An 11436-nucleotide genomic window follows, 5' to 3' on the forward strand; every position below is an offset into this window, starting at 1 on the left:
TCCGCAATAATGAAGATAAAATATGTCAGTGGGTGGATGAATATATCCCAAAATACAATAACGACACTACCATATGTAAAAGTAAAAAAAATGAAAATATTATATAAATTTTACAACAAGGAACGGACTCACTGTATACGGGTTGAAACGCCAGATCACGTCGGGCTCACCGCTAAAGATTCCAAATGTATTCGGAGTTCGACAACTTCTCTTTACGTAAGACTTTTATAATTAGAGTATACTAACACAGTCATATCAGAAGTCAGAAATAAAGTGGTTCTAAGCTGACCAGTAGTTACAAGGAGGAGCGTGGCACGACTTAGCCACTCGCGATCTGGCGCGTATGTGTGATCGAGCGCCTTCAGCTAGGGTTTTCCAGTAAAGTTGATGTGGTCAGCATCACTGTCGAAAACTTACTGAGCTATTTTGAGGATTTATTGACCGCTACATACGTGATAACTCACAACAGCTGGTAACTGAAATACCCAGAACCCTGTCAAATATCACTTTTCTTCTATTCCACAACATAAAGTTTACGAGGACATTTTAAAAAAGTTCACAAACTCAAAACAAATTAGTTTACAGACGACTATCAACTTGCCTATTGGAAACTATAAGTCGATATGTGAATGAAGCTTCATCTTTCGATAAATCCAAAATAAATTTGGGTTAGCTGAGAGACTACCATTATCAAGACTCATACAGGCCATAAAGCATCCTGTCCTTCCAAATCAAAACTGAAACTTATACATTGTACACCAGCCCGCCATTTCGGAGCCAGGACAAAAGCTTCTTCTGGAAGAAATCCGTTTGGGTTGTATCAAGGTAAACTTATCTGCATGGTGTTATATATTCAAGTCAGAGAAGTCGTTGAGCAGATAAGATTTTCCAAGAAGTGGTTATTCATATGACTTCTAAGAGGCTACCCGCTGACACTTGTGACAGGCCGCTTTACAAAATAGTGGTTGTAGGTGATGGAGGTGTTGGAAAGTCTGCACTAACAATCCAGGTAACAAAACCAGATGTATATTATGCCATTTAGTACTTCCAGAGAATGTTTCTTGAAGAACATGATCCTACGATTGAGGACTCATACATCCAAAACGCTGAGATCGATAATGAGCTGTGTATGTTGTATGGTAAGTTCTTTGATTTTATTATCTCTCGTGTGCATGGCATGGCAGTAAGTCTCCCTTTCTTGTCTGTTGTTTGGGACAGAAAAACAAGAGAATAACTGAATCAGAATCATTAGCTACACCACTTGTAGCGAAGGATATTATGTGCCTGTAAATTTACTATGATACTGCAAATTTATCGACGATTTTGCGCCATTTTATGTTCATACTCCATCAAGCACTACTTACTACATCTATTTTTAGCAATGAATTTGCAAATATCAACGATATAGTATGTTAATTCGTGTGCATGTATCATAAGAGAAATAAGTTAGGCTAATAGCGTTTATGTTGAGCTTTATAAGCTTCTGTAAGCATCTTTGTATACCAAGTAGTTAGGTGTGGGTATGAACAAATACCATGACCATTAGCAAGTATTTATAATTGGTTCTATGGTCTTGAAAAATTGGCCACTACATGCTTTGCGAATGTGACAGCAACCCCATACTCTGCGTTGTTTGCCGACACTGAGGAATAAGTAACAGAAACGAGTGGCCGGTCTATGATAGCATCACTGTTTGGAAGATAACTGTACGGGTAGCAACTATTGATCCGTTATGTCTTCTTGGTCGGGGTTCTGATTTCCGTGGGACTCAGTAACTTAATGCATTTCCAGAGACTAAACATACTGGAATCCAGTGATGATCCAACTGTAGCTCTTACTTAGTCATAAGAAAGAGAAACACGTTTTAATATGAGAAGTTTCTCATGACTGCATTTCAAATGGATTATGCTCTTCTCATGGGACATCACTTTTGTCTACTTATTAGTTGAACTTTTGACTTTTCTATTGTTCCGTGTCAAATATTCTGTTACTTATTCGTTTGGTCCTCTGTTGTGCCAAATTTACTTATGAATGAAAATAGACGATAAAGAATGATGGGGACGAAGTCGATTGTTGAATACATATTTTTTTTAATCAAAGAACTTAAATATAGAACAACGCGTGTTTAGTAAGACTCATAGAATAATACAAACGTGTGTTCTCGGGCCCGACGACTGTAGTAACATATGAAGCGCTTGTAGAGACCATTAAACTGCTGCCCAGCGGCACACTGCCCACCAACAACGTAGATCAACTCTGGACTGGATTTTTCGAGTTGGCGTGCCTGTAAATAAAAGTGACGATAACCAAAAGTTCTTGAGGTCTTTAAGAATGAATAAGATGATTGTGCGTCGTTCGGTGACATGGTTTAAAATCGGTTATGGTGACGAAATTTCTTTTCTTTTTTATCTTCCCCCTTGCTTAATTCTTTCTATTTCCTAATTACGAACCACTCATGTCTACTTTCTTACCTCATCAAGATTATCGTTGCCCTGACTCATGTTCTATATCTCTTAATTGCTTCATCTATGATGCAGCACGACAACCAGTAAATGCATATTTGTATCAGGTTCTGGTCGTTTATGACTGGTTGATTAAGGATGGTGTTCTGAAATATTTTCTGAACGAACTGAAATGCTAGTTGCAATCGGGAAACGAAAAGTGGTTCCGTCCGGTTGTTTATTTACTTATTTAAACAAGCATTGGCCCAGAAAGGTACCAAATATATATGCGTCACATTTCGTCATTCGATATGTGTGAGGGCTAAATACTGCATGGGTGTTCAAACCGAAGCAGGATTCCGTCCGATTAATTTCCATTGCTGATCATTCAAGCTCATAAAGACAAAAAATCTCATAGGAGTCGGTTTGATTAAAACCTTTCCCGGGATTCCAGCTACTGTTATTATTTTAGGCTCTACTGCTGTTCATAAGCAGCCAAGAACGTAATCTGTATTCTACCCATTCTTAGATCATAAAAGACATCTACCGTTTTGAGACTATCCTCGTATTCATTTACCTGAAAATATTTAAGTCGATCAAAAGAGCTTATGACGATCTGTGCTATTAAAAAAATAATCGAGTAAGTAACTGACACTACCAATGGCTTCTTACTTTAAAAAATTATGGTCAGGTTGTAATTTATAATAGTCTGTCGTCATAAGTAACCAGGGTTTTATATCCGATTTCCAAACTTCTATTCAACTACACCATATATATGCTACTAGAGGCGATACCTTTTTATATGACTCAAAAATAAATCTTAATCTAAAATTCTTTCATCGAGTCCGAGTAAACAACAGACGTCTTATTTAGTAAAGATCATGAAAAAATACACCTAGTATTCTGTAAACGCCGATTGTAATGCCTAAAGGTTTGTAATATGACTCTCACCCTTTAAACCGAGATCTGTCCAAAACCTGTTGAAATCAGAAACTACGGTAGTAAAAGGGAGTGAATCAATTGAGCTGATTGACCTCTTTATATAGTAATAGTAATCTCCTTACCAGATGTTTCATGTTTTAGTTGGTTGGTGTCCTGCAAAATGCCTTCCCCAATACAAAATGTTCATTTGTCCACCTAATGTAGGTGTGATGTTTGTTTGTTTACCAACGCCCACGTATATTGCGCTTACGTTCACTATTATGCAAAATTGAAGCATAACACCTGCGAGTATAAGAAAATGTTGCAACCCATTTACCAAATACAGGTTCGTGTACTCGGGTTCGAGTCACTTTTTGTATTAGGGCTAGTAACAATGACCGGCTACCCAAACTTGAACCTGTGGACTAACTGCTGTAATTCGAACGCCTTAACTTCTAAACCACGGCTCCACTAGAGTAATAAAAACATACAAAAAACAAATAGTAGATCGCAAGTGTCTGCAAAGCACCGCTTGTATGTGATGGAACCATTAAAGTAGTACTGATATCATAGGCAGAGTACTATGTAATTGTAAGTATAAGATTTATTTATAAAAACTTAATCGTAATTATACACAAAATGAAATCAGTTCATGAATTTAGAGGCTAACGATCAAACTAATGGAATGCAGATTTCATGTTTAACGTTTATTAGTTAACGACTATAATCTAGGATCGAAAAACATAGCACAAATGGCTAAACCTTACTATTACATCCTCAATTTCTTATACTGCATTAATCTGTGACATTTTTGTTTTCACCCTGTTGTTGTTCGTTTAGTTTTCCTTCTTAAATCTCAATATTTTCGTTTAGTTGTTTCAGCTGTTAGTTTCCTCTCATCTTACTGATGGAAGTGTGGTAATGTGGGCTGATACAAAATTTCCCAATGTTCCACGTTATCAATATCTCTTCTACCTCCAGTTAATCTTATCTATTGTACCCTTTTAATTTGGTTGTTGGTTAGATATCTCACGCACATTTAGGATCTGATGTAAATGACTCACCTTTTTTGAACAACTGTAAATCAAGCGATAATCCAGATTTATTTAAGACCTCGACCTCATTTAAAAATAATGCAGATTAATATATTAAGCCAACGTTTTTCCCGTTTGTTTCCAGTACTGGATACTGCAGGACAGGAGGAGTTTAGTGCAATGCGAGAGCAGTATATGCGCATAGGTCAAGGATTTATCATTGTATACTCAGTGACAGATCCTCAGAGTTTTGAGGAAGTTCAGAGATTTCACAAAGAAATTTCACGGTGTAAAGACTGTGGTTCTTATCCTATGATATTGGCAGCAAATAAGATTGATTTGTCTCAACAACGCCAAGTTTCGGAAGAAGAGGGTAAACGTCTAGCCACTTATCTCCAAGTAAGTTTTTTATTTTAAACTGTATCTTTATTTCAATCATTTCTAATTATACACAACTACTCAACTGTAGTATTATTTTGTATAACCTTACAATTGATATAGCTTTCTCCATAGGAGCAACCAAGTAACATCGTTTAATTGAGAAACCATTATAGGTCATCTAGAAAACGATAGCTGCATATGTCATCACTGCTTTAGCCAGTGTATCTTGTAATACATCATACCAATTAAAGGATAAGTCCTCTGGTTTTGTCAAATCTACGTATTCAACTGCTTCCGTGGAGAAAGCTATATCGGGTGTCCAACCAAGCAACTGAGTCAACGAGTTAGTGTACACCCTTTGTGGTTAGTAAAGGGCATGACCAAAACAATAGGAAGCTTCGTTGTATCATACTGACGGGCTGTTGCTCAATTTTTGATTGATTGGTTTCGCCATGTGTATGCGAAAGTTGAAATCCTGTTCAAGTTATTCGAGTAAGATACACAGGCAGCGACAATTAAAAATATGTCAATTGTGCAGCTAATCTGTTTGGCGTTATTTCCTTCGGAAAACTTTTAGCGACGACTGAATATAACACTCTTAATATTCATCCAAGTTATATGTAAATAATTTTCACGAAATCTACTAATTTGTTACAAGTGGGAGATGTATAAAATTCACAACGTGTACACTAGCTAGCATAGAATTAGTTCCTAAAGAGTCTACAAATAACTAAATAAAGACATCTCATTAATACACATCGCTCGTGACTTAGTCTATCTAGTGTTATTTATTTAACTAATTTTCGCATATCAGATTTCCGTGTTAATATTAGCTTGGTCAGTCGATGATTAATGCATTGAATTAATGCACACATTCGAATGTGAATTCAAGCATTTTCTCCATTGATTTTATGCATCAGGAAATATTTCCAAATCTTTTTAGTAATTATAAATGAAAGAGATAAAATAAAGATTTGTCACCATCTATATCAAATGACTGTACAGATTGGAATGTCATTTTTCTAGTTCATTTCATCAATGTAAGTACAAATTGTAAGTTGTCGTACTAGTAAGTTGGTTGTATGATAATTATTTTATTCCATGCTTGTAGTATTTCCTTCATAAAATCGACACACAAAGCTAGTATTTTACAGTTTCCTACAAACGGCTTATTCCATAATGGTATCAATGATACAAATAAAAGTAAATAATTTCATTATAAGCTTTAGTAATTTCATGAGAAATGAACAATCTTTATCTCTCCCCCTAATATATATACACTAGTCGGTTTTTACTGATACAATTTGAAGATTTAAAAACCATATTTTTGTGTTATGTACAAAGTAGATTAAGGTTTGTAGTTTTTATTTTCTAAAATGCTTTCTTTTTCTTCCAAAATTTCTAATTAGGTTCCTTACATTGAAACAAGTGCTAAAGATCCTCCAGTTAATGTAGACAAAATGTTTCACGATATGGTACGAATTATCAGGTATGTTATATAAACAGTTCATATTACTAAGATAATGAACCAATGATGTTCTATAAATTAGTTCAGTGTCTGTGCCTCATCTTTTCTTCACCGGTGCTTCAATCACTATTTAGGCCTGGAATATTGTAAACATTAATATCTGCCGTTTAACGCATACAAATAAACTAACGTATTAGACTAGATTATTAAAATTAATATCATTCAATAGTACCTGGTTGAAAAAGCAAACCGATGTTGTACAACTGCACCCCCAACACTTATTTGGTTAAAGCTGGTTAAGCACGTCACTCTTTACAATTATTTAACTTGAATAATTTGTTTGGTCTTTTTTGATGGACTATTTTTTTATGAGTTAAGATTTTTGCTGGCAATTTGTTTCTATCAACAAAATCACAGTCTCATCTACTCCACACATTCCTATTGCTATGATTGAAGAGATTACGAAATCATCTAAAATCGGCGAACGAAACGAAGAATCAGCGACACAACTCACATGTATGTATACAGTATAAAAATGTCACAAAATAGCATATTAAAAGAGGGAGAGAACCAATGACATTTATGGTCTTTTCAAATGGGAAATACAATCTGAAGATAAAAATGGGCGCTTTTGTCGCGAAAATGAGAAATTCCAATTTTAAAAATTAAATTACAAAAATAAGACGTTTACTAAGTGATTTCTGGTGATCTAGCATCCCAAACACCTCTCTTAACAGCGTACGTTATTGGACTCCAACTGCATCTTGACCGTTGGTCACCGAAGTGACCACTTTGTGGAAAGGAGATCAATTTGTTGTTGTACTTTTTCTTGCGTAGGGACTGCAGGAAGGTTGAAGGTATCTAACAGATTTTCGAGTGAGAGATTTCCTTCTGTTGATGGACGATCTGGGGCTAACCGTCTCCGTAACTGGTTTCGGTGTCGAGTTCACTTGTCTATTCCTACCTCTACTTCGTATATGATTTGGCCTAACGTTATGACCACACGTGCTTCAGTTCAAGGACCATGGCCTGCTTTGCATTCCCGAGCAAACACCGAACATTTAACCTCGTACGTTGGCAGTTTCTGGAACTTAGTCTGTGGTGGTATGGTTTTCGGAAGCATCAGCTTGTGGATCGTTCTCAATCTTCTTATGAAGATCTCTGCTACAGACTTTTGTTGTGGTGGCATATCATTCATTGTCGTTCGATAAACGACTAAGAAGCTTTGTAGTGTTTCGTCTGGCATCACTTCCCCTTCTGACTGCAGTAGATCCCTCTTAAACGTATCCACAAACCCTTCTGCTTGACCATTTGACTGTGGGTGGCAAGGGGACGAGCAAAAATGCTTGGTGGCTAACCGTCGGTAGGATTCTTGGAACCGAACGGAGGTGAATTGTGCGCCGTTATTTGATATGATTACATTAGGTAGTCCATTGCGGAGGAAAATCCGTCAAGAGCTGTATCGTTTTGGTCGTTGGTGGCATAATGGGGAGGATTTCTGACCATTTTGGAAACGCAACTATATAAGTAGTTGCGTTGATTGGACCAACGAAGTTAACATGTACCCTGGATCAGGGATACCCGGGCTGTGGCCTTGAAACTGGCAGTATTTTTGTGTTAAACTTCGCCGCTTGCTGACACTGCGTGCATTCGCCTACCAACTCCATGATGTGCCGACCAATAAGAGGCCAACATACATAACTTTTAGCTACGGGTTTCATTCTTTTTACACCAAGATGACGAGTACGAAACTGCTTCAGCACCTTTGACCGTAGGGTTTCTAGCACCACCTCCCTCCGAACATCAAGCATTTATTCACGACGGTAGATATTCATTAGATGTAGTCTAGGTATTTCACATAACTAAATTATAATACACATCAAATTAGAGTAAATAATAGAATTCAAATAAGATTTATGACTTGAATCTATCGACTAATCGATGTTTCTTTATCGAAAACTCAAAGTATTTAGTTAGTCATACGTAATTTAACTTCGAATTCAACTCAAACAAACTGGACTTTTATAATATATTTTTCTAATAAATCAATGCAGTTTAACGAAATAGTATAAATTATTTCTACTTTATCTTATTTATTGAATGACACCTTTGAAGTTTTTGTTTGGTTTTGTCGATTTCTATGGTTTTTTTAGCCTAATAATAGATTTGTGTTTCCAAATACTTGAAAATTAAGTTAACCTTTCTGGTTCCAGTCAGCTACAGTCAACATTGAACCTAGTACAAATAATACATCAGGTTAATCGGTCATACCATATCAGTTACGGAGAGATGAAAATAATAAGAGGAATATCGAAAGAGTCTTTTCTAATGATATCAATGATAATCATGAGGAAGACTAAATAATGTATTTTGATTATGATTACTGGTCATTGAAGCAAAAACATTTCTTTATATAAGCTCTATTTCAATGTTTAGTAAGAGTGTAGGTCATTTATTAAGTATAGATTTGTGTACTGGGCTTTAGATTTTCCTATCTGTGTAGAAAACCTAATGCTACTACTTACCGGTTTTCCAACGCGAAATGATCAAGGTGAATTTTAAGTTGATTGATGACGCAGAGCCGAAAACTTTAACTAACAAATCCACTGTTTTGTTTCAATTGTTTAGCTTAATAAATGACTGTGACTAGACAAACTAATGAAGATAAACTATTTGATTAATAAAATTAATTATTTTGATTTCATGTTTTTTTTCTCAGAAAACTGCCTCCACCGCAATTAATCTCGAAAGGTGATCGTAAAAAAGTTCGTTGTTTGTTATTATGACATGTTGGTTGGTGTGGAGGCTAATTAAACTTTTCTCATATACTTAAACAAAGCGTAATCATCTTCAGTGCCTAGGTGCTTCTTCAATATTTGATATCATTGATCGGTATACATCCTGCATACCCCCACCCTGCCTTCTCATATCCTGTTTTCTTCCTAACCGATTCACAATGTGCTTCTAGATGTCTAAACAGATATGTAAAATGAAAATGTTAATGATGGTATTCCAGTGAATTTGGCTAAAATATCATATCAGTTAAACCTGTGATTTGGTATTTACTTCCTCCTACTCTTCATTACCTTCAATCTCCAGGTTTTTTTATGCATCTACTACTAATATTTTTGTTATATGCTTTGGAACGATTGCATTAATGCGGTGTTAAACAGTAACCATAATAATAACAACCCAAATTGCGCCGATCCCACCTAGTTAACCACTTATTTCCCCCCATCATATTAAACATGCATACACAAACACTGACATTTTGTACAGGATTTGCTTCGATCTTTTATTTCTCTGTAAAACAAGATTTTTTCCTAACTGTTATCGGTTATTATACTTGTACCTTCCAGTTTCCACTATTGTATCAAGTCTTGCATACGACCACACCAAAGAAAAGTGGCGTTTTCGAATAATGTTGAACTTTAATGCTTCAGTGGTTCTTATGTGGTATCTTGTTCCTTAGTAATATGTATTTGGCTGTTCGTATAGTTTTTATACTTACCTGATCATTTTTTGTACTTATTTAATACCAATGATGTAATAGTTCTGCGTTGTGACTGACTTAAGATGTGATACTAAAATCAACAGTAGTAATAATAACGTTAAGACTTGTATGCTTGTTTTTTTTCCGTCAGAATCATTTATCTAGGTTAATACAACCACTTTTTGTAAATTCTTTGTTTTCTCTACAATTCCTGTTTGCAACATACACATCTATGACTGATTAAGCTTTTGTTTTATCCTTTGCAAGATGGTCGTGTATATTTCCACTCTGAAAACGTCGATCAGCTTGCTGTCGAACATTTGTGGCTTGATACTCATCCAGTTCTCAGCGTCTTTACATCGTAAATATCAGTTCTTCCTTCTTTCTGTACTTTTCCGTCTCTATATTTGTGTATCCCCTTTTATCTTTCCTATCTATTAATCCGTCTCGTAGGTGTTGTACATTCTACCTATTGATTACGTTAATAATGTTTTTCTACAATGTTATTGTTACTGATATGGTAATTGTGTTGCTTATTATCATCTACTGGGACGCTCTTCGGTAGTTTAACCGCTTATTTTAACTTCAGGGTGTTCACTATACTTGTCCATTTGACTAAACTTCCCAATGCTGTCCATTGTCCATTTGGAAGAGGGCTACATATCAGTCAGTCAGTCAGTCAGTAAAAACGTAGAACTTCGTACGTACGTACATCAGTTCGAGTTGCCACACCACATTAGCACAGAGATGCAGTTGTCGATTCAAATCCCGTAGTGGTAGAGGTAATAAGAGTATAAGCAGTAATCGGGAAGATTAGGGTTTGGAGATGTTATTTAAAGAGTATAATCCAGTGAAATAATTTTGCAAAGAGGAAAAAAGGGACAAGAAGAATTCAGAAGATTAGAATTTGGGAGAACACAAAGAGCGGATGCACCTGCGCCATTGCAAACGATTTTGAGCCATGTCATTCAGGGTCTAACCATCGGTTGCTATCATCTCGTGGTCCCCAACCAGGTAGTCTACACCTACCAACATGACTCAGTCCGCTTGTCAGTGACTTCATGGACTTGTGCCATGTTTTGGTCTGGCCACCCCTAGCTTTCTTCCAACCTACTCCTATACCACTGAACATCGCACATCGAGGCAGTCGGTCGTTGGGCATACGTAACACGTGTCCCAGCCATCTCAACTGATGAAGTTTCACTACTTCATCAATTGGTTTGCCATCTTTACCTAGTACCCGTGTCCTAACAACTGCGTTACTTACATATCAATGACTTTGTGAACAACTGATTGCAGTAGTTTCCAAAGGAAATGGATAAGTGTTTAGTTGTATATTCTGATTAATTGATTACTTATTATTCTGCCTCAAATTCTTATTAAATCACATTAAGAAAACTTGGATGTCTATAAAATTACAATAACCCGAAATGTAATCGTGTCTCATAGAAGTCCATTTGATTTCCTGGAAAAACTACCTAAAATCGTGTTTATTTCAAAGATATGTTTATATACAGGTAGAGTAATTACGTTTTCATCACAATTGATGTTGAAGACATTACGATGGACGAGTTATTATTGGAAATTTCAGGAAACGTTTGAACTTAGTGTTAATTCTTACTGAGATATCCTAAGCTTGTCTCTTATTGTGTAATACACCATAGAAATAGGAATCTCAGAAATGGTAGGAAAACATGT

General features: G+C 36.0%; 1 protein-coding gene across 1 annotated transcript; it reads left to right on the top strand.

Annotated features, from left to right (window-relative positions):
* Positions 1-516: 516 nt before the first annotated feature.
* MS3_00005637 (uncharacterized protein) lies at positions 517-10550 on the top strand. The gene is made up of 5 exons (XM_051213729.1): positions 517-1009; positions 1043-1139; positions 4542-4795; positions 6187-6266; positions 8965-10550. The coding sequence occupies exons 1-5, from the start codon at positions 908-910 to the stop codon at positions 9029-9031; spliced, it is 600 nt and encodes a 199-aa protein (XP_051069734.1). The 5' UTR covers positions 517-907; the 3' UTR covers positions 9032-10550.
* The last annotated feature ends 886 nt before the right edge of the window (positions 10551-11436 follow it).

This window comes from Schistosoma haematobium, chromosome 3 (assembly GCF_000699445.3).
Source record: "Schistosoma haematobium chromosome 3, whole genome shotgun sequence".
Lineage (NCBI taxonomy): Eukaryota > Metazoa > Platyhelminthes > Trematoda > Strigeidida > Schistosomatidae > Schistosoma > Schistosoma haematobium.

Coding starts and splice junctions, on each gene's coding strand:
- MS3_00005637 (XM_051213729.1), top strand. CDS start 908: ATGACTTCTAAGAGGCTACCCGCTGACACTTGTGACAGGCCGCTTTAC. Junction 1,010..1,042: donor AGTCTGCACTAACAATCCAG/GTAACAAAACCA, acceptor TATGCCATTTAG/TACTTCCAGAGAATGTTTCT. Junction 6,267..8,964: donor GATATGGTACGAATTATCAG/GTATGTTATATA, acceptor TTTTTTTCTCAG/AAAACTGCCTCCACCGCAAT.